Source organism: Phascolarctos cinereus, unplaced genomic scaffold (genome assembly GCF_003287225.1).
Source record: "Phascolarctos cinereus isolate Bilbo 61053 unplaced genomic scaffold, phaCin_HiC Scaffold_2;HRSCAF=192, whole genome shotgun sequence".
NCBI classification, from domain to species: Eukaryota; Metazoa; Chordata; class Mammalia; order Diprotodontia; family Phascolarctidae; genus Phascolarctos; species Phascolarctos cinereus.
The window spans coordinates 331,410,478-331,434,250 of record NW_027555625.1 but is presented as its reverse complement, the minus strand read 5'-3'; the positions used below and the strand labels follow the sequence as shown (position 1 = coordinate 331,434,250).

Here is a 23,773-nt window from a genome sequence, read left to right as displayed (position 1 = left end):
TGGGGAAATGATAGCCTTGACTCGGGTGAGTGTGCTGGAAATGGAAGGGAGGGGCAGAATTTAAGAGATGAGACAAAGAAAATCTCTACAGGACTCAGCAAATCCTAAGAAATGGCTGGGGGGGGGGAGGTTTTTGAGCTGCATCCAAATGATATAAACACAAAGGGGGATCCCAGGAGCGCGGAGCTGACCATAGGATCATAGATTTATCATAGATTTATTTATATCTGGATAGAGCTTAGAGCCACTTGTTTGAACATCTTTCAGCTGAGGAAACTGAGGTGCAAAGAAGAGACATGACTTACATTGTCACATTGGTAGTAAGCAGAAGAACTGTGATCTGAACCCAAGTCCTCTGATCTTAAAGCCAAGATTCCTTTCACTGGACCACTTTTAGGATGTTAATTAAATTCATTACGCATTTAGTAAATGTCTACTGTAAGCAAGACACTGTGCTAGGCACTGGGGATACAAAGTAAAGAATTAAAATAGTCCTTACCTGGCGCAGTGGATAGAGGACTGGCTCTGGATTCAGGAGGACCTGAGTTCAAATCCGGCCTCAGACACATAACACTTACCAGCCGTGTGACCCTGGGCAAGTCACTTAACTCCATTGCCTAACCAAAAAAACAAAAAAAAACAAATAAAATAGTCCTTGCCTTTGAGAAGTAATGGGAGGATGGGTGTGGGGTCTGTCCAATGAAGGGCTTAGTCTACAGAGCATCCACGGTGTTCTTTGTCTATTGTATGTTCATATAGAGGCTTGGGGAGCCTGCTTCTGGAAAATGTGTGATGGAGGGGCCCTTTCCTTCCATAATACAGTGCCTGTTCAGGTACTCCTGGAGGATTTCTTATCAGGTTGATTGAATGGTGTCAAAAAGCCTTTTAATTGTCTGTAAGACAGGAACTGAATGTATATACAAAAGACTTGAAGAGCTAAATTTTGATTTTCCGGGTTGGATCACAGCAAAGCAAGAACTGCTATGGACCTCCCAGTGGGGAAAGATGTAGTGACAGTAGAAAATAAAGCTGCCTGTTCCAACTGCCACCAGTTAACCTTGTCTCCTCCTTTCCAGGCCACCATGATTACATGAACATTGTGGCTTCCTCTCCTTTTTCTATCTCTGTTGTGTTTTAGTCTTTTCTGATCTTAGGTGAATGAGTATCCAAAGATGAAACAACTTTGTGTTCTTAAAAGAGTTCATCAGAGAAGATGAGTAAACAAATTATTGTTTATGAATGTACTAAGAGAAGGGGAGGGGAAGGGAAGCATTTACATAACACTTAATATGTGCCAGGCACTAAGTGTTTTTATAAATATTATCTCATTTGATCCTCACAGCTACCCTGGGAGGTAGGTGCTGTTATTATCCTATTTTACAGTTAAGCAAACTGAGGCAGACAGATGACTTGCCCAGGGTTACATAGCTAGGACGTATCTTAGGTTAGATTTGAACGTGGGTCCTCTAGACCTCATCCTATCCATGTGGCTAGGTGGCACAGTGGATAGAATAAGGTTGTAAGGATCAAATAAGAAAATATTTATAAAAATATTTAGCACAGTGTATGGCATATAGTAGGTACTATATAAATGCTTATTCCCTCCCTTTTCCTTCCCCTCAGCCATTACACCATCTAGTTACCTCATCAATAATGAAATATAATTGTGCCACCAGTAATAATGGAAATGGACAGTTTCAGAGGAAATTGAGATCTCTATGAACTGATGCACAGTGAAGTCAGCAGAACTAGGAGAACGTTTTATACAATAACAACAATAAAGGATAGAAAAAATAACTTTGACTTTAGAACTTTGATCCATGCAACAAAAAATCATGAGTCCAGAAGACTAAAGAAGAGGCATGTGACTCATTTCTTACCAGAGAGATGTTGAATTTAAAATTCAAAGAAAAACATACTTTTTGGGGCATGGCTAGTGTGAGGATTTATTTTGCTGGACTATTCATGTTTATGATGAGGGCTTTGTTTTTTCTTTTCTGGTGCAACAGATTATAAATTTTATTATAAATCTTTTGCCTTTTTTTGTATCCCCAGTGCTTAGCACAGTGCCCGGCACAGAGTAGGTGCTTAATAAATGTTTATTGACCATTGACTAAATGCATTAAAAAAATACATTATTTTTAAAGAAATAGCCATCAAAGCCAGCAACTGGAGCCAATAGCGGAATCTACCAATATCCATAATAGCCAAGCCTATCAGCCCTGAGGAGCAGCCAACCTGCTTGACTCAGCCCAGCAAAGAATCAGGTCAGCTGATTTCTCCATTAGCAATGCCACAACCAGAGGTGAATTTGGTGGGGACTCCATGAAGGGAAAAAAGGACTCCCAGGAGGCAATGTGTAGAAATCACTTTAATTTGAAAGCACTTCCATTAGGGAGAGAGGTGTATAGAGGAGATTATACTCTCAGTTTGGGGAAGTTGTACTTTGATTCTTGCTATACCTTCTCAGTAAATATCCTTTTGCAAAGCATAATTTTTGTTAATTGGCTAAATGATATTGAAGAGACATTAACTGGTGATTGATATTAGGGAGAACACACTAGTTTGGGGCTCAAAAGCAACAGTACTAGAGAACTCTCCCAACCCCTCAGAGTTACCCCTAGAACACTGAGGGGAGAAGCAGTAGCTGTGATCTGGGGATGCAGCTTGTCAGTACAAATGGTAGGCACAGAAAGTGGGCTACACTTATATTCTACTGGTAGTTTACATGTTGAATTTTATGTGATGGAACATCTAGTCCTGGCTGCTAGCCCAGTGCCTAATACTGTGGTTCCTAGCACATAGTAGATATTTATAAGTGCTTATTAATTGATTGATTGACTGGAAGTCTGACAGATATCAAGGCTGAAGATGAGAGATTTGTCCTCCCTCCAGATCTTGTATTTATTTATTTTTTTATATTTAGTCTGCATAGTGTAGTTATAATGTTTGTACTCTTGCTACAATGTAAGCTCCTTGAGAGTAGAGATTGTGTTTTTTTGTTTGTTTTGTTTTGTTTTGTAGGTGAGTATCTAGCACAGTGCCTGGCATATAGTGGCTGCTTAATAAATACATGTTGGTTGATTGATTAGGAGTCATCTGCCTGGAAGTGATCACTGAAACTATGGTAATGGATAGAGGGTGCTTTTGAGTAAAGGCAGGAGCCAGGATTAGGGTAGAGTGAACACTTGGGATCCACATCTCATCCACAGTTAGGGATAAGATGATGAATCCTAAAATGTTAGAACTGAAAGTGACCTTAGAGACCATGTATTCCAAATTGAACACTTTATAGATGAGACACTGAAGCCCAGATAAGGGAAATGACCAGCATGTTAATGACAAGATGGAACTAGAACCCAGGTCTTCTGACTCCTAAGCCAGGACTCTTTCTACCCTATGGATGTGTACCTTTTTTTTTCTTAAAGAGGGAGTGGGGGTGGAATAAGCAAGGGGTTAAGGAGGAACCAAAGGACATATTCAATTCAATTAAACATTGATTTCTGACTAAGTGCAGGGTCCTGAGTTCAGTGCTGGTGATATGAAGATAAAAAAGACAGCTCACATCCTTAATGAGTTTACAATCCAATAAGAGAATAAGACATGTCCACTAATAAATATGATGCCAGGGAGAATTGGTGAAGAGATCCAGGCAGAATGCTACCTGAAAATTTGTGGAAGGAAAAGTCACTTTCTGTTGGGGAACAGGGGTAGAGGAGGTATCCCAGAAGGCATTTTAAAAAAAAAAGGAGAGGTGTGGGGTACGTTAACTGGGCTTGGAAGGCATGGTAAAATTTCAGCAGGATAAAATATGGAGGGATCAATTCCAGGCATGAAGGATAACCCATGGGAATGTATGGAGGCAGAAAGAAATCAGACAGTCAACTAGAATTTATTAAGCTACTACTATTTGCTAGGCACTGTGCTAAGCACTGGGGATACAAAAAAAGACAAAAGACAGTCCCTGCCCTCAAAAAACTCACAGTCTAATGTTGGAGACAACATGAAAAAATTATGTACAAGCAAGATATGGGATAAATTGGAGATGATCTCAGAAGAAAGACACTAAGGTTAAGGAGGACTGGGAAAGGCTTCTTGCAGAAAATGGGACTTTAGCTGAGACTTGAAGGAAGCCTGGGAAGCCAGGAGGTGGAGATGATGGAGAGAATTCCAGGCATGGGGGAAGCCAGTTGGAGTTGGGAGATGGAAGTGCCCTATGGGAGGAAAAGCAAGCAGAACAGTGTTACTGAATTGCAGAGTACTTGGAGGAGAATAAGGTATACAAGGAGAGGAAGCTAGGTGGATTAATGGATAGAGCACCGGGCCTGCAGTCAGGAAGACCTGGGTTCAAACACGACCTCAGACACTTACTAGCTGTGTAGCCCTGAGGAAATCACTTAACCCTGTTTGCCTTAATCCACTGGAGAAGAAAATGGCAAAACACTCCAGTATCTTTGTCAAGAAAATCCCATGGACAGTATTGGGGTGATATGGTCCACAGGGTCACAAAGAGTCAGATATGACTAAATGAATGAACAACAACAACAAGGTATAAGAGGACTGGAAAGAAAGGAAAGAGCCAAATTATGAAGGGCTTTAAAAATGGAAGCATTGGATATTTGACCCTGGCAGCAATAGAGTCACTGGAGCTGACAATGTAGGAAGGGGTTGATATGGACAGACCTGCACTTAAAGAAGATCACTTTGACAGCTAAGTGGAGGATGGATTGGAGTGAGGAAAGACTTGAGGCAGGGAGAATAACTAACAGGCACTGCAATAGTCTAGGTCTGAGCTATTGAGGGTCTGCCTCAAAGTAGTGACAGTGTCAGGGGAGAGAAGGGAGCATGTGAGAGAAATGCTATAAAGATAGAAATGACAAGACTTGATTACTGATGTAACATGGGGGTGGGACGGGACAGGGAGGTGACAGCAAGTGAAGAGTTAAGGATGACATCTAGGTCTTAAGCCTGGGTGACTGGGAGGATAGTGGTACCCTCGACAATAACAGGAAAGTTAGGAATCCCAGTTTACCTGGGGGAGTAATGAGAGGGAGTAATGTGAAATAAGCCTGGAAAAAAATAGGTGGGAAAAAAGGTTGGAGTGAGCTTGTGGAGGGCTTTACAATCAAACCACGTAGTTTGTTTAGATTTTAAAAAAGCCTTTGACAAAATTTGATACCTAAGACTAGCCAAAAAATATTTGAAAATATTTGCTATGGAACTGAAGCTGGTGTGGTTGCGAGGAGGGGCCTGGCTTAGAAACACACGGTGTAGGGATGAATGAGCACTGCTGTGGGTGGAGAAGGAAGTATTCCTAGTTTCTCTAATTAGAAAATAGGATTGGAGACAGCTCCAGCCTCAAACCTGACTTCTACTCTTCCAAGGATCCACAAAGCTTTGATCTCTTCTATCCTCAAAGCCCCTCAAAATCCTGCAATCCAGGACACTCATTGCTCCTTCTGCCACTTTCCCAACCCTGGTCCCTGATCGCTGGAGGCAATTCTTATCAATCGATCAAGCATCAGGTCAGGAGTGGGGAACCTGTGGCCCTCAAGGCCGCATATCATCTCTAGGTCCTTATGTGGGACCCTTTGACTAAATCGAACCTTTACAGAACAAATCCCCGTAATAAAAGGATTTGTTCTGTAAAACTTGGACTTGGTCAAAAGGCCTCACCAAAGGACCTAGAAAGCTATATGTGGCCTCGAGGCTGTAGGTTCCCCACCTGTGAATTACCAGGAGTGGGTAGTTGTCCTCTATTTTGATAAATCTTGGGAGTTTCTCTATTGTATCTTGAATGTGTGCCCCTCCAGGATAGACAACAGACCCTTCTATTGGTGTTATCATATCAACAAATAGCTGCATCAGGACCCCTGAGCAGGCAATCACAAATGCTTTTCTTTTTCCTGTCTCCCTTACTAGGTGACAGATTCTGTGGTTCTAGTATATAATTTTTGGAGAGTGAACAGTTTCTTCCTCCTCAAAGCATTCTGGCTCATCTTCACGAGAACTCAAATCTGTTTTTAAGCTTAAATTGTATATCTGCCCTTTCCCCCTTCACTTTCTCCTGTGTAACAATTTTCCATCCTCCATCACCCAAGGAAGAAGGAAGGAAAGAAGGAAGGAAGGAGGAAGAAAGGAATAAGCATTTATTAAACACCTACTGTGTGTCAGACAATGTGCTAAGCACTTTTACAGATATTATCTCATTTGAAGGCAAAGTCCCCCCCAAAACGAAGCCTTACCCTAACAATCTGTAGTGTTGTAAGGCATCCTTTGAGTTTCTTCATCTTCTCCTCAGGTCCCATAGGACTCTCTACAGAAGTGAGGGTGAAGATTGAGAATATGATTACACTGCTATTGTAGACAGTGGATCTCAAGTGACCATTACTGTATATTCTAATTATTTTATACATGACAGTTGAGCAAAATACTCTTACAGCTTATTAAAGGAATGGGACTTAGAGGACTGAATGATAGACTATTCATCTTGGATATATTGGAGTAAATATGCAGTTTCCCAAGGAAATTGGTGGTATCAACAGGAAACCAGATACTATGGCTCTGGTATGTCCACCCACCATCAAAGGAGGAGCAGGTGTTTGGAACCAATTTCAGGCCATTCAAAATACTAGCAGGATATTGCAAGCAATAAGTTAGGACACTTTGACCATCTATGTACTCTGTTGGAAAACCTATGAGGGTGGGGGTGGGGGAACAGAGATGTGTTAACAGTGAATGTCATGAGAACACTGTACAATGAGTCACTTTTTCTAGAAATGGGTCTGTTAATCCATTTTTAAGGAGATCATAGACATGAGCCACCTAGGGCTTGCTCAAAGAGATTTTCTCTAGGACTCTGAAATGGGGGCATAATGCGGCATAGAGTAGGAGAAAAAGTCCAGTATCTTCTCTTTAGGGCACTGAATCTGGTTTGCCTGAGTTCAGAGCAGGAACTCCACTTTTCTTGGTCTGCTGAACAGATTTTACTTTCACATAACTTTGTACTTTAGCCTCATTTGGGATCTATGAAGCTAATTCCCTTCAACTTCAAATTCTTAGCCTCTTTTGGGGAGCTTTCTGTTTGGGATTCACATCTGAGTTTATTTCTCCTCCTTTTTAAAAAGTAAGTCTACTAGTCTTACTGTTGGGTAAATTTGGACCTCCATTTGAAATGGCCTATGATTTTACAGGTATGCATAGCTGAAAAAAAGGGGTTCCATATGTATTTCAAGGACTTTTGAATTGATTTTGTCCAGACCTCCACCTGGAAGTCTTTGAGCATTAGTAGGGGGATTTGTTGAGACACATTTATGGGTTACCTTATGTACTAAGAGTACCCATAGGAGGAATTTTGAGGCAGCCTCCCCTTCCCCTGACTCGCCCCAGGGCAGTTTTGTTTCTTAAGTGAGGATGAAGAGGTTATTTTCAGCAAACCTTAAGTTCCCAATCCCTGTTGGAAAGGCCTTCAAATGCTTTGAGAATTTACTTGGGACTAGATACTCTTTGAGAGAGGAAACTCATTTTTTATCCTTTAAATTTCTTTCTCCTCCCACCTTTGTTAGTTATTTATTTTAATTTTTTTTCCCATTCAGTTGTTTTGGGTTGAGAAAGGCCCTAAGCAAAGGGTAAGCTATGAGAATTTTGTAAAATCTCATTGAATCTGAATAAATTAGTATTTGGAGATGAGTGAAATCTCTAGGTTCACCACTTGGGATTCTGGAGTCCAGAAGTGGGCTCTTCAAAAAGATTACTAATTTGGGGTAGCTAGGTGGTGCAATGGCTAGAGTACCAGCTCTGGGGTCAGGAAGACCTAAGTTCAAATCTGCCTTCTGACACATGATACTCATTAGCTCTGTGCCCATTGCATAGCCGAAAAAAAAAGAGTTAAGAAAGGACTATGACAAATGGACTTTTCCTGAGATCGTGGAAAATTTCTTGAAACAAAACTTAGGTTTGGTGCATCTTTAGGAATTCCCAAACAATTCAGCTGGAATTTAAAAAGACATCAAGAACTGTATCACATGGATTTTGTTGAGACCCTTTTATCCAATCCAATAAGTAAATTTATTAAATGTCTACTATGTGCCAGGCACTGAATGGAGATACAATTAATAAAAAGAAAGACAATCCCTGCCTTCAGTGAGTTTACAGGTTAACAGGGTGTGTGTGGGGGGGGAATTGTCCTTCATTTTCGAAGAGGGCCAAAATGACATCACTATGCTCGAGTCAAGTTTCAGTGTGTCCAACTGTGGCTGATCAGACCAATATGAGCTTGGAATGCTCTACCTAAGGTCGGGCACAAATATTCCGTGCAAACCTTTGGGGTGGATTCTCTAAGTTTGCGTATCTTGAGTTTCTCTTGAGCTGTTTCAATTCTGCTTTGCTCATAGAGCACAGCACCTTTTCTGATGAGGGCCTGCCATGCTAAGTGGTCCTGTGCCAGTGTCTCCCATGTCACACAATCAATTCCAAAGTTCTTAAGAGAGACCTTGAGAGTGTCCTTGTATGGCTTCTTCTGACCACCATGTGAATGCTTGCCCTGTGTGAGTTCTCCATAAAATAGTCTTTTTGGCAAGTGTACCATTTGCAATCAAACAATGTGGCCAACCTATCAGAGCTGAGCTCTCTAAACTGCCAAGGGGTGGAGGGGAGACAAAACACAAAAGGAGACAGGAAAACAAGGGGAGGAGAGAGACTGAAGGGTTATCTGGCGTGAGGGCATCTTGTTCTCTGGAATTGAAATCAGGAAGGGCAGTAGATGTAGAGTGGAGTGAGCCAAAAAGTCCAGTTTCTGCCCACTATAAAGAAAGGCATTGGGAGGAGTTTGGTACTCCACCCTCTAGCCCTCCAATTAGAAGGGAGAGGAGGCTGAGGGAGGTGATGTCAGTCAAAACTGGAATTAGCAGCATAGTGATGAGATTAGAAGTGATGAGTTTAACCTGGGAGAGGCATCTCATTCTGTGGAGTTAAAACCAGGCCAAATAGCAGATGCAGAGTGGAATCTTTAGTGCAAGGCACTGAGGGAGTTGTTCAAAGTATATTCATGAGTCTCCCTAGGTCACACAATCATGGGATTAGAGAATTGGAAAGTACTTCAATGGCCAGGTAGTTTAACCCATATATAAAAGAAATCCCTGTTGTATCATACCTGAGAAGTTGTCATCCGGACTCTACTTAAAAACCTCCAAGGAAGGGAAACCCATCACTTTTCAAGGCAGCCCATTCCACTTTTGGACAGCTTTAACTGTTAGGGCATTTTCCCTGATATCAAATGTAAATTGGTCTCTTTGAAACTTCTGCCCATTACTCCTGGTACTGCTCACTGGGGTCAAACCACACAAGTTTAATACTTTTGCTACATGGATAACTCTTCAAAAACTTGAAGACAGCTATCACATCTCCCCCTTTAATCTTTTCTTCTCCAGGCTGAACATTCTAACATCCTTCAACAAGTCCTCATATGATATGGACTTTTATCCTCTTGTTCTAAAGTGTGCTGCACAAAGCTGAGATCTTTGGATGCTCGCAGAGAACAGTGGGATTATCATCTCCACATTCCTAGAAGTTATATCTTTCTTTATTTTTTATAATTAAATATTTATTTTTAGTTTTCAATATTTCCTTCTATAAGATTTTGAGTTTTGAATTTTCTTCCCTACTCTTTTCTGCCCCCTTCCCAAGAGGGTGTGCAATCTGATATAGGCTCTACTTATACATTCATATGAAACATATTTTCACATTAGTCATGATAGATGTAAAAAAGAATTAGAGCTAATGGGAAGAACCATGAGAAAGAAGAAACAAAACAAAATGGCAAAACAAAATGGCCTTTCTTAATGCAGACCTGCAGACTGCATTACCTGTTTTGTTTGCCAAAAGATCCCAACAGAATGTTCCAGAACTGGGGAATATGTATAAACTGTACCAAATGTACTCCAGTTGATTTTCTGGGGGCAGCCAGTATTTAATTTGGGGAGAAAGTATAATGAGATAAATAGGGTTACACCTCATCTTCTGGACTGGAATACTTCCCATGGAGCTTTGGCACAGATACTTCAGTTCCATTAGGAGAGACACGTCTAGTGCTCTGTCTAGAGTGATGTTGGTCCCCACAACTGGGAGCTGTAACAAAGAATCATGAAGTATTGCCCACTAGTAGAATTTGTTAATAGGAAAGGACAAAGCCTTTGCACTCTCTACTTTTCTCTTTTGTATGGTTAGGAATTCCAATGTTCCTCCCTTGGATTTTCCAATATGGGAAGAGAGGATTTCTCTTCTTGCACCTTTCCAGCAACAACTATGGTGGTTACACATATACACACAGAGTCCATGAATATATATGTATTTCTATGTGAGCCTAAGACTGTTTCTTAAGTCTCTAGCTGCCTTTTCTCCTTTATGTTTCTTTCCCTGAATACAGGTGCTTGAATAAAGATCGTGATATATAGATGTTTTTAGCCTAATATGTTATGTTATGTATTCAAGAGGTTGGGAGTTCCTGAGTCACTGACTGGCAACAGCAGGAGCTTTCTGCAGTCACACATTTCTTGGAGAAGACCACCACCAGAAGGATAAACCATGCCCTGGTTTAACAACCTTGAGTTATTATTCAAACTACAAACTATTAAGTAGTTTCCCAAGTGTCCCAGGAGTCTTTCCCTCCTTAGAGAACATAATAGAACTGTTAGGCAATACATTTCTGTACCTGTTTATGGGTTTCTATGAGTCCTTTGAATGCTTCCTGTATTTCTATTTTTGTTTATAAAATCTTGTGTCTTTTGTTATGTATTTTATATTTTATATGTATGTTTTAAATATTTGTCGATGTAACATTATATGTATTTTGTGTTTTAAGCATTTGTTTTGTATTAGAGGAAATAAATAGCTGTCCTGTTTCTGATATCTAGTACTAAATACACTGAATACCTTTTCCAGCAGAGACTGTGATAATAACTTTCAGGAAAAACATAGACATGAGCCAAAGCTAAGCTTTAAATATCTATATATGTGTATATAGATAGATAGAGATATACATAGATATATATTTTCTCCTCTGGGGAGGTGCCACAATGAACCAAAGCATATGATAGAAAAGAAAAAAAAAGCCTGAATCTCCCCTGTTTAGAGTCAGCTTCCCATCAGGTTAGAAACTGATCCATTTGAGTCCTCAGCTAGAACCCTTTTGTAGGCTGGGGGTATCCTGGGTCACAGGAAACATACAAAACACATATAAAACAAATACAAGGTAGCCTTGTGGGGAGAGGAGGGAGAGGCGGTGGCAACTATAGACACCAAGAAGTTGAAGATTATACAGCTGGAGCCTTTTTGTAAGCAGGGGGCACCCTGGGGTCACAAACAACACATAACACCCCTTCTCACCATACAAAATAGATACAAAGTAACTTTGTTGAAGGCTTAGAAGCCCCTGACAACTGGAGACACCAGAAAAAGCCCCATACAGAAGGTAATACTTGGAGTCTTAAAGAAACTCAGGGATTCTAAGAGGTAGAGATGGGGAGGGAATACATCACACACATGAGAAGCAGCTAATGCAAAGACATGGAGAGGATTGATGGAGTGTTGTGTTCAAGGAAAAGCAAGAAGGCTGTACCATAGAGTTCATAGAGGGGAACAATGTGTGATAAGGTGGCATGGAGCTAGGTAGTGAGAAGCTTTAAATGCCAAACAGTGTTTCTATTATATCCTGGAGGTAACAAGGAACTGCTGGAATTTGATTGACTGAAGGTAGAAAGATGGTGGTGGAGGCAGTATGTAGGGGAAGGGAGACTTGAACTTTAGGAAAATCTTTTTCTGGAAGATGGATGCATTAAGAGGCTATTGAAATAATTCAGGCAAGGGAAGATGAAGGTCAGTACTAAAGTGATGGCTGTGTGAACTAAGAGAAGGGGATGGATTTGAGATATGTTACAGAGGTAGTAAGGACAAGATCTGGCAACTGATTGGATATGTGGAGTGAGTGAGAATGAGGAGTTGAGGATAAAAACAGGATTGTAAATCTGAGCTACTGGAAAGATTTTGACAGAAATAGGGAAGAGGGGTTGCAATAGGGGTGGGTTATTTGTTTTGTTTTGGAGGAAGATTATAAGTTTTGTTTTGAACATGATGAATTTGAGATGCTTAGGCAACTGAAATATGCGTAGGCTGTTGATGATTGTGGGAATCAAGCTCCAGGAGATCTGGAAGTCATTTGCATAAAAATGATCATTAAATTCAAGTTAACTGATGAGGTCTGAGAGTGAGAGAATGTAGATTAGAGAAAAGAGAAGGCGGCCCAGAACAGAACCTCGGGGTCACACCCAGTCATGATGATCCAGCAAAGGAGGCTGAGAATGAATGGTCAGACAAGTAGGAGGAGAATCAGGAGGGAGCAGTGTCTCCAAACCTGGAAAGGATAGAGTATCCAGGAGGAGTGGGGTGGTTGACTCGTGTATAATAATAATATAAATATTTTATTATTCTTTTTTTAATGTGGTCTAAAAATTCTCCCCTTAAATCCCTCTGTCACATTTTTCTAATCTGTAACATGAAGGGGATGGAACTCAAAGATCCCTAAATTCCTTTTAAGCCCTAAGAGTCTATGCTTCCTCTCCTGACTAAAACATCTACCGGCCTCACAATTCATTCCTTTGCCTGCCCCTCTCCCTTCTGGGATATCCCTTAGCTTCTCCTCTGTCCCCTAAACCCCGCTCTCCTCTTTCACAACCCCTAACACCCACCTCTCCCCATGAGCACACCATCTCCCTTCTCCCCTCAAACTTATCTCTTGCCACAGCTCCCCCCTCTTGCTCTTCCCCAAAACTCCCTCTCCTCCTCAGCACAAACCCTTATGCCCCTCTTCTAAGCCCACCTCCCCCCATCTCCAGCTCCCCTTCATCACTTCAGCCACCGCTCCCCGCCTCGTCCCGTCCGCCACTACATGCAAGCCCAGCAACACCAGACAGGCAAGCTTCCCCGCAGCTCAGAGCGCAGAGAGGGGCCCAGGGCTCCCCAAGCAAGGACCGTGAGGACCAGGGGGAATGCCCCGTCCCTTGCCCCGCCCCCAGCACACCTATATCTTTGCCCTCACCCATCATGGCGTCCACCGCAGCTTCAGGGCTGGCGGCGGCGTTGGGCCTCCGTGACCTTTAACCTGCTGGCAGCGGGCGGAGAGGGGGGAGCCGCGGGTGCCGCCATATTGGCTGTTGTCCTGTCTCCGGGAGCGGTTGCGGCGGCGGCGGGAGCGGCGGCGGCGGCGGCAGCGGCGGGAGCGGCGGCCCAGGGGCAGGCAGCATGACGCGGCGGCGGAACAAGCCCGGCGGCGGCGGCGGTAGCGGCGGGGCCCGCAAGGAGCGGGCCGTGGGGCCGCCTCCGCCCCCGCCGCAGCCCGAGCCGCCCTGCCCCGCCGCGGATGCGGGGCTCTTGGACGAGGCGGCGGCAGCGGGGCTGGGCGGCTGCGAGGAGCCCGTGCGTCCCAGGCCCGAGCCGGGGCAGGAGCCGGAGCCGGAGCCGGAGCAGGAGCCCGAGCAGCCGGAGGAGCAGGAGGAGCAGGGCCCGGCCCCTGAGGTACGCTCTGGAGCGGCCGCCGTGGGCGGCTGGCGGGAGGGCGAGCGAGCGGGCGGGCGGGTCCCTCCCCTGCGGCCCCGCATCCCCGCCTGCAGCGCCGGCCGGGCACGAGCGGCCAGCGCTCCCCTGCAGGTGGCCCCCGGCGGGCTCGGCTTCCTCCCCCGGGCAGGGCTGCAGGGGCGAAGCGGGCAGCGGGCCAGAGCCGGGGGAGGTGCTCCCTTGCCCCCTGCCCTGGCAGCTACCCGGCGGAGGAGGAGGATGACCTTCCCTCCGCCAGGAGCTCCCTTCACACCACACCCCCTCCCCGGCCGCCGCTGTCTCGGGAGAGCCTGGAAGGGAGCGCGAGTCCCCCGGTTGCATGGGTGCTCGCCTGGCTGCTCGCCCCTCCCTCCCTGGGAGATGCCCGAGAGAGGTCCAAGGGAGGATGACCTCCCCGGGCTGGGGGTGCCCAGTCCCACACCCAGGGCCTTGGAAGCCAGCTGGCTTTGCACACACTCTCCCTGCCATCTGATCCTTGGATGGGGGTAGGGGGAAAAGGGAAGGAGGGAGCGGGAAGGAGTACCTCCCCTTTGCCTGAGTCCTCAGTCCCACACCCATGTTCAGAAGGCCAGCTGGCTCTCATCCCCCTCTTTGGCAGCTGATCCTGGGGAAGGGGGGAAAGGAGAATCGCTCCTTTGCTGCCAAGTGCTTAAACCTAGGTCCAGGCCAGGGTCTAGGGTTCACCCTAGCGTTGAGGTGAATTAGCAGATCTTGGTCAGGGGAAGGTAGGAGAAGATGCCCCCAAGAGAGTAGATGGAAGAGGATTCTATCTAGTAACCAACCCCGTTGTCTGGAAGCTGGAGTTGATGGGATGGGGGGAGTGAGGGAGGGAAGGAAGGAATGGGAGTTACAGTTGTGCCTGTTGATCCAGTGTTGGGCCTGCCCCTTGACAGATGCTTTCAGGCAGAGGAGATGGAGTTCAGGGGCATAGCACTGGGTACCTTGTCAGTGCCTTTTCAGGTATTTGGGAGGCTGCGCTGCCTGTGCTACAGATTCTCCAGGAGGGACTTGAGAATCACAGGGACAGGAGACTTCCCCTCGGCTTGTTTTAACAAAGAATTCTGGAATTAACCTTGTGGAAGAGAGGTAGGCTGCAATCCGAAGGAGACCTGGAGGGCTGTGTGCACTGGATGAGGTGGGATGGAAATACATTTTGTACTTACTGCAAGAAACAAACATCTGTCATCAGGAGAGTATCTGATGGCTCTATGGACTCTTTTTTTTCCTTTGAGGTTAGTGGGCCTGGGAGCAGGCAGAGTATGTGTCACCTTTGTTACTATAGCATAGAAAGAATTATTGGGATTATATTTGGGGGCTATTGAGAAGCCAAAGATAGCTATAAGCTCTTCTCTGAAACCCGTGTATCATGTTGGCTTCTTTTAATTTTAAGATCATAAGCAGTTAAAACAATTTTTTTTCTTTGATTTTCAGCAGGTCCCCCAAAATAGATTCATGGTGACAAGAAGGTATTTCTATAGAAATTCATTATGTATTTCAGGAGACTGAAGCCTTAAAATACCTGGCTCTTGCCAGAAATTATTAGGGGGTAGTTGCTTTGTAGTCCCTTTGGGAAATAAAATAGGGTGTCCACTTCTCATGAACAGGTGAGAGTGTAGTAGTGGCCTTAGCTTCGAGTTATCACTTCTGGATTCCCAGCTCTCCTGTTGATTGATTTCAGTCTTGTTCAGGTTGCTTAACCTTTCTCTGTCCCATAGTGTTCCACCTATCTTTCCACTTCTAAAAAATTCGCACATTGATATCACTGTTGCTCAGGGTGAGAGAAGCACTATGTATAAAGTGGTTTGAGACCCTACCTGAGGCTTAATTGCCCTGCCTATGGACAGAACATTGCCACGCAGACACATTGATGTGGTGCTAAAACTTCTCTTCTTCATCTGTGGTTTCTGCTGAGGCACAGAAGCCTGGTTTGGGGAGGCTGTTCTCTGATTAAAGCACACAGACAGACAAGTACTATCATTCACCTGCTTTTCTTACCCTCTCAGTGCTGTACATTGGGGATAAACAGGAGGCCTTTGCCTGGATATATTAACCAGATGCTTTGTAATAGTACTAAATAAATTAAACTCTCCGGCAAAAATTTTTTTTGAAAAGGGACAAGCAGTCTTTGTAACTAGCTATTTACACTGAGTCCTCTCTGGGAGTGGAGGCAGAGGGATTGGTGGGGCCTCTGCCAAAATCACCTCACTCCTAAGACCCTTGTTAACATGTTCTTTTCAAATTACTGTGCCAGAAACTACTCTCAGCTTACCTGAAAGGTTGGCATGGGCCACTTTGGCTCCCTCAGTTTTGCACCCCAGGAATGCACTCAGTGAGACTTGTCAAGATGAGATTTCAGGGCCATGAATCAGGAGTTAGAAATGAGAAAAAGACTATTATTATTAGATCATCCTGGTCTTTCCCCACCCCTTTTCTCCTTGGGCCTCTGATCCCCTTGAGTGTATCCTCCAGGGTTTTGCCCAGTCTAGTTTGAAATGACTCAAGAGACTAGGTTTTTCTTACTGTTCTAGATGAGACAATTCCCTAGACTGTCTTATGCCATCCCCGTTCTCCCAGTAGTCAGTATATCTTGATAGGTTTAAAACTATCGCATTGGTGTTTTAAAGACCCTTTTTATTGTTCTAAGCTCCTTTCTGTGGAGTGTCTTCCTTAGATTTGAGATTTTTCATCCAGTTCTAACTTCCTTCTCAATTTTTGGACCAGATGACCAAAGAATCATAGAACTTTTGAGCTAGAAGAGACCTTAGGAATCATCTAACATAACTGCCTTATTTTGTAGATAAGGAAATAGATCCAGAGAGAAGTGATTTGCCTTTGGTGACATAGCTACTGAATGACCAGAATTCAAGAACTTGGTTCTTCTGATTGGAAATCTTATGTTTTTTCCACTATCTTATGCTGATGTTTAAGGTTATTTGGTGTATCATATATCCAAAATATATGTGCATGTCAAATCATACTGTAGAGGGGGGGTGGGGAACTTGTGACCTTGAGGCCTTCCAGGTCCTTGGGTGTAGCCTTTTGACTGAGTCCAAGTTTGCAGAACAAATCCTTTTATTAAGGGGATTTCTTGGCGAAGTTTAGATTCAGTCAAAGGGCCGTACTTGAGGACCTAGAAGGTCACATGAGGCCTCAAGGCCATAGGTTTCCCACCCCTGCTGTAGAGGAGCCCCTGAGGTTTTATATGTGGAGGCTTATTTCTGGTCAGTTTCTATTTAGGATTAAATCTTCAGAACTTGAGGTCAGAGATACAAATTCCATTAACTTGCCTTTTACTAGTTTTCTAACAGTTTGCTCTTACCTGAACATTTCCCCCATCCCCCTCTCTGCCCCCAAGGTAAAGAGCCTCAGAAGAAGCTGTACCATTTGCTGCTTCTTCCTTTTTTTTTTTCTTTTTGGTAAGGTAGTCGGGTTAAGTGACTTGCCCAGGGTCACACTGCTAGTGTCAAGAGTCTGAGGCCGGATTTGAACTCAGGTCCTCCTAACTCCAAGGCCAGAGCTCTGTCCTTTGCCCACCTTGCTACCCCTGTACCATTTGCTTCTATGGGAAAGAATCTTTAAAATATTTTTCAAAAGATTAGCCTCCTGAAATCAAGTTGCCACTTGGGAGCTGTTGCCTGTAAATAAGTGGAAGCATACTAGCCTCTAAGTGTTCCTCACCCCCACCTAAGTGAAAGATTTCTTCTGGGTAGGGAGTTGGTTATAGAAAGGCCAAGGAGCACTCCTATTTTGGAGAAAGAAAGGCTAGTGTCTGTGTCACTTGTGTCTAATCAAGGTGAAGTGGAACTAATAATATAGTTCCCATTTTTAAAGTATTTTCCATATACCAGCCAGTGAGGTAGTCAGTATTTAAATGTCACCCCCCTTTTAAAGATGCAGAAACTGTAGCTCAGAGCAGTAAAATGACTTACTAGGAAGTATACCAAAGTCAGAATTTAAACCTAGAGTTCTTCTGACTAGTCTAGCATGTATCACACTAGACTGCTATCCAGATTTAGAGTCAGAGTAAATGGATTTAAATCCTGGAAGTTACTACCTGTGTGATGTGAGGCAGGTAACTTACTTTGGCCTCAGTTTTCTTATTTGTCAAATAAAGGGGATTGAAACCAGGTGATCCTTGAGGTCCTTTTTGCTTTAGATTCTATGACCTTATTATTTTACCTTGAGTGTAAGTACTCTGTCATCTTGTGAACTCTTTCAACAACTTGCCTCTTCCCCTTCCCCAATTCTTATAGAACAATTGGTTATTACCTATCAGTTAATTCTTACATCCTTGCTAATTCAAGCCCTTAGCATTCAAGTTCCTTATGTAATTTTTCCCTTCCTGGGCATTCTAGTCTTCGTATGATCTTGGGAAGTGCCAAGTGTGCACCTTTCATAGCCAAAATATTCTTCATTTCCTTGGAAAATAGGAAACCCGAGATGTAGAGTGAGTATATGACTTGTTGTTCATCCTTGGAGAGGACCAGTGACATCAGGAGGGTGGTGTCTTGACTTGCAAGTAAATTGGATTTAAGTGAGGCAGGGTTGAGCAAAGTTTCGGAGCTAAGATGCATAGCAGTGAACATCGTTTGCATGGGTAGCTTTGGCCGCAAGTAAGTACTGGACTGGCAGCTCTAAGTGATTTTAATTCATTTCTTTTAAGGCTGAAATGCTCCCATGCTTGCCTGTGCATTACACGGCAACAGTATGAAGCAGCGGCTGTCTTTAGCTCAAATTATGCCAGCCCTGCTAAGGTTTCTTCCATAGTTTCAAATTTACAGGTTTACCCAATCCTGCAACTAGGATGTTAGCTGTGGAGATGGGGAACTTTCTTCAAACAAGATTGGGCAGCTCTGTTTTCCCTGCTAGGAAGCTATGTAATATTGATCATTGGAAGCATGTTTGCTGGGTACTGGGATCAGGGGGACTGTTCTTTTTCACAAGCTTAAGTTGTCAGCTAATGAATTGGCAATGTGCTTGCTGCAGATTCTCCACATGTTGACTTGTACTGAATTGTCCTGTCCCCTAGAGCTGATTTGGCAGCTTCAGTAGGAATGTTGGTTTGGCTTGTGTAGGCAGTTATGGTAAAAGGTTTAAGGGTGTTGAAGTTGATTTTTTTTTTTAGGGATGTAGATCACTAATGGTTGTTTACAGTTTTCATTGAAAGAATTTAAATGTCCCAATACTTTAATCACTTTGGGGCTCAATATGTCCCAGGTGCTAGAGCACCAGTTTCATCTTGGTACCTAATATTTTTACCTAGTCTTACCTGAAGCTACAGAAGTACATTACATTTCATTTTTCTTTTTCACGTATGTTTGACTTCACTATCGGGAGAAATTGAAAAAGAGTCTGTAACATTGGACAGTGCTAACTGCCGTGGACAGCAGGGGAAACCTTCCTGGTGGCTTCTCAGCAACCATTAAAACTATTTTAGCTTGGATTCTGCTCCCTATACATACCTCAGAAGATGTAAAGTGGTGGTGGTGGAAGGAATGGACACCAGGAAGTCTGCCCGTCCTGTATATGGAAATATTCAGTCCAGATGTGTTGGGCTCTCTCTGGGCTTTTCAGAGTATAGAGGTAGCTAGGTGGTGCAATAGAAAGAGCACTGGATCTGGAGTCAGGAAGACCTGAGTTCAAACCCAGCTTTAGACACTAAACTAGCTGTGTGATCCTGAGCAAGTCAAATGCTTAACTTCTGTCTGCTTCAGTTTCCTTATCTGTAAAATTGGGATAATAGTGGCACCACCTTCCAGGGTTGTTACGAGGATCAAATGAGAATATTTGTAAAACACTTCTCAAAATTTAAAGCACTGGGTAAATGCTGGCTATCATCACTTTTTAAGATCCTTCTATAGACAGTCAGTGGTCCTGATCTGAGTCTGAATCTGGGAACCATTATCTCATAGGAACATGTTTCTTTTTTATTACTTTTTCTTTTAAAACTGGACAATTTGGAGAGCTAGGTGGTGCAGTGAATAAAGCTCTGGCCTTGGAGTCAGGAGGACCTGAGTTTAAATCTGGCCTCAGAACTTGACACTTACTGGCTGTGTGACCTTGGGCAAGTCACTTAACCCTAACGGTGTCACCACAAATAAATAAATAAACAAACAAATAAATAAGTAACTGGACAATTCTATTGATTCCTAAACTTTTGGTCTGCCTTCTGAATCCAAAACACATTTGCTGAGACCTATTATTTGTGTACTCCCCTCCTTGATATTGTGAGTGACTCTCAAATTATTTCCATTGCTTAGTACATTAGAATAGGTGCTTCACTAGATAAAGCAGTACTCTCCTTTTTTGCCTAGAGATCAGCCATCTATATAACCCAAAGGCCAGAGAGGTTGTTGATGTTTCATTCTTCCATTACTTTTTGAGAGGGTATTTATTAACTGATATAGTTAATTGTGCTTAGCTTCATGAAGACCATGAAGAGTTCCCAAATCTGGGCTGGGTGAGAAAAAAAAAGGACATTTTGGCAGAGTTGCGGATGGAGGCCCTCTGTGCTGGGAGCTGGTGATCATTTATTATAGCCCTATCGATTTGTCTATTTTGAAGACATGAGTTTACTAATATGTATTATGCTGGCAAGAAGATGGTGGTGAAGGTGGAATGATTAGAAAGGAGTGTTTTAGGCTTCTGATTGAGTTATACTGGTTGCTTTTGAAAGAACACCTTGCTGTTACTGTCCCATTGCTTTTTCTGGCGATAATATTCTGGGGGAATTTGGGGAGAATACTTAAGAGCCAAGAAATTTGCACAGACTGTTTTCTAAATAGAATTTTGAATGTATTGAAGACTCGTTGGATAGATACTGTGCATCTTGGGTGGATCTTCAACAAGCAGATGTAGAATCTTGGGTTTAATGAGTCCCTTGAAGAAAGTACTGCAATCTTGCATGCTGGGAATAAGAGCTAAAGCTCAAGATAGCTCTTAGCAGCTTCCCAGGAATCCTTCTTGTAGGTCAGGAAGCTTTTCCAGGAGGGCTGATATCTAGAGGTTTGATTCATGCCACCAGAAGGAGTTTTTAAATTTGCTTTGAGTTTTTTCTCACCCTGGTTTGCTGATGTATTCCCTTAAATCCACCTTATTCCTATCACCAGATGATTACGATTTCCAGAGACTACCTAAAAATGGTAAGGAAATCAAATGATTGGGGATTGTTCAGAGGGCAGTGGTGGGAATCAATCAGCCCAGTTCCTGTTACCTCACAGACCCAAACTCTAACTACCTAGAGCCTTGGGGAGATTATGGTTATTACTTAGACCTTTGCAAGATCCTGTAACGAGAACAAATTTAAAAGAAAAATGATTGTAAATTTAGCGTGGAGCTTCCTTTTTTTTGAGCTATTATTTTATCATAAACCAAGCTTTGGTGAATGAACCAGAGAACAAAGTAGCTACATTGTCACCGACTTCTTTGGTTCTCTAACATTTTTAGGAATCACCAGAATGTCCTAGCTTCATGTTCCTTTCTCCTGTATCAGGGAAGTAGTGAGGTATAGTGGGGAAGGGAAAGAATACAAGAGTAACTGAGAGCTGTGGTCCTCAGTATTGCAGCACCTCTGACCTGGCCTTTATGTGGCTGCTTATCCACCCTGGAATGTGGAGTACAGACAAGGTATGTCCTGGGGTTGTGCTCTTGATATCCTCGAGGGCAGGGACAGTTTTTGCTCTTTCCTTGTATCTCCAGTGCTTAGTACAGTGCCTGGCACATCATACGTGCTTAATAAATCCTTGTTGATTGATTGATCTGTACAAAACTGGGTTGTCTTTGGAGGTCTAGAAAATGCTTAGTAGGTTAGATTCAGGTTTCCTCTGAGGTTCTTGATTCAGAGAGGGTTCTATTAGGGAACTGAAACAAGATGACCTTGGCACTGCTTGAGTAGACCTGAATGATAAGAGGCAAGCCCCCAGAATGTATCTTTTTTTTTTTTTACCCAGGAATCCAAATCATTTGATTCTTCGTGCTTGTTCAGATCTGGGCACATGCCCAGAGACACGCTGGACTGACCAGCTCAGGGATTGGCATCTAGGTTAGAGGGAGGAGAGTGAGGAGGTGGGTTGGAAGGGTCAGTTAACCACTGTGCTGGGCTTTTAGGTATGAGAAGTTGTCCTATCTACATTTAGTGGAGTAAGAACTGCCAAGAAATATGGTTGGTTCACCATGCGCCCTGTGAGGAGGCTGTACCATGATTCTCTGCCACAGACGCTGGGTGTTTGCTGCCTACATTGTACCTCTGAGAAAGTTTCTAGAATGAAGACATTAATTCTCTTCATAGGTAAACCAGTGAGAACATGTTATACCTGTGTTCTTCGTGAGTATGAGGCTTATGGTTGTGAGTAAGCAAGTTTCTAGAGAACTATACTTGAAGCAGCAGGGGAAACTGGTCCAGTCAGATAACCTTATGCCCCTACTGCCTCGCCTGGCACTTCTCCCACCCTTAAGATGTGATAGCTTTGAAAGCTGTGAAATCTTTTTGTGTATGCCTTTGAGTTTTCAAAAGAGCAGTCTGTAACCAAAGGAAATTGATCCTTGACCTGACTGGTGACGAAGTAGTGCTTGAAATGAGACAGTTCCTCCACAGACACCGGGAGCTGGTTTTAAAACTCTTTTAAGATTAGGGGATGGATTCAGAACCCACTAAAAAGGCAGGGGAGCTAGCAGGAGCCTTCCTTCAGTCAGGCTAGGGTTAGAATCATTATTGAGTGAAGAAGAATGGATTTAATATCTGGCAGATTTTTCTTTGTGGTCACTTCTGTTTTGGCATGCCAGGACATTTGCCTTATGTCTCTGAAAACTTTTCTGGATGACTTTTGGCAGGTGACCACATATATATATGTTGAATGGGAATTGATAACCCCAACCCCAGTAAGTTTATAGTAAGAAGAGATTTTGAGCACTGATTGGTGAGCATGTGAAAACTTATTGCTTGGAATACTTAAATAGTTGGGGCACAGGACATGGCCATAATGTTTAAAGCATCAGGTGGACACTTCTCTGTTAAAGTCTTCTCTGCATCATCATGCCTTGGAAGTGGTCTTAGGTTCTTGAAGCTTATGCCAGTAGAGTACAAGCCTTTGTGGGTCAGCTGAGTTTGGAAAGGTTTTGAATATGGTCCCGGTTAGGAATGATCTTTTGTCCAGCTTAGTGAAATTTAGACAGGCTCATCGTAAGAAGGTTAGTCATTAGGTAAATTTTTTTTTTTCAGCCACAGCTACTCATAAAGACTGTATTCAGGCATGGAAGGTTTGTGATCTGCATCAGGGGATGGAGCACCCACAGTGATGAAATCATGGATCTTTTGAAGTAAGGGCCCTACAGAAAGTTGAAAATGCAGGCAAGATGGAACAGAATGAGATGGAACAGGCTGAATCTTGGGTGAGAACTTGGGGTAAATCTTTGAAGTATCTGATATTTGCCAGAAACTAGACTAGTAGGTAGGATTGGATAACAATTGAGAGCTAAGCTGTTCCCTGGACATTGAATAATTGCAAAAAGTCGGAAACTGGGAGGTGGGAAGGAGAGAAGGCAGATTTTTATTGATTGAAAAAATATTTACATTTTTTTAAAGTGAGGAACTATGGGGCCAGTAACTCGGAGACAATGTGATTTTCCCTGAGAGCAACTAAAAATGGGAAAGTAGAGAAGATCTAAGATGCATACCAAAGCAGCCTTCAACCCTGGAGGAAATTTTGAAAGTAAAAACCAAATGAAGAAAAGGTGCCATTGTCTTAGTGGCTATATAAGGAACTCATTGACTGGCTTAGGTTTTTTAAAAAGACATATACAGAAAGTGGAAGCAAGAGCAGGTAACTGAGAATGCATCCAGAAGTCCTTTTAGAATGTTAAGCATGTGAAAATCCAGAAAGAAGTGAAACTTTCGTTGAATGTAATGATTTCATTGAATGATAAAGAATTGGGTAAAGAAGCAGGTAGGGACCTATGCTGGGGGCAAGAGGAAGATAAGAGAAGGGCTGGGGAGCACTAATCAGGTTAGATGAAATCATGATAACAGGTGATGGAGAGAAGGTAAAACTGTTCAAACCCTTATTTTGTTTTTCTTCTAACAAGGAGAATGAACTTTAGATTAGATGTTATGGGGGGGAAAGTCAACAGGAATTTGAAACTCAGGTTAGGAGTATGGTGAGAGAGCACCTAG

The 23,773-nt window shown here is 43.2% G+C and overlaps 2 protein-coding genes across 6 annotated transcripts in view; one reads left to right on the top strand and one right to left on the bottom strand.

Moving 5' to 3' along the window:
- LOC110216866 (lateral signaling target protein 2 homolog) overlaps positions 1-13,323 on the bottom strand; it is a 49,721-nt gene extending 36,398 nt beyond the window's left edge. The window contains exons 1-2 of the mRNA XM_078150298.1: positions 13,091-13,323; positions 500-617 (exon numbers count right to left, since the gene is read on the bottom strand). The gene's annotated coding sequence lies outside the window, so the exon portion shown is untranslated. The remainder of the gene's footprint in view (positions 1-499; positions 618-13,090) is intronic.
- FAM193B (family with sequence similarity 193 member B) overlaps positions 13,180-23,773 on the top strand; it is a 43,317-nt gene continuing 32,723 nt past the window's right edge. For 3 of the 5 annotated variants that reach the window (XR_013484814.1, XM_078150294.1, XM_078150293.1), the window contains exon 1: positions 13,180-13,566. Coding sequence is in view for 4 of the 5 variants with exons in the window: in XM_078150294.1 (XP_078006420.1) it covers positions 13,294-13,566 (273 nt within the window). In the remaining variant the exon portion in view is untranslated. Of the gene's footprint in view, positions 13,567-16,708; positions 22,993-23,773 lie in introns of those variants that run through there. The other 2 variants (XM_078150295.1, XM_020998595.2) reach the window with 2 other exon arrangements.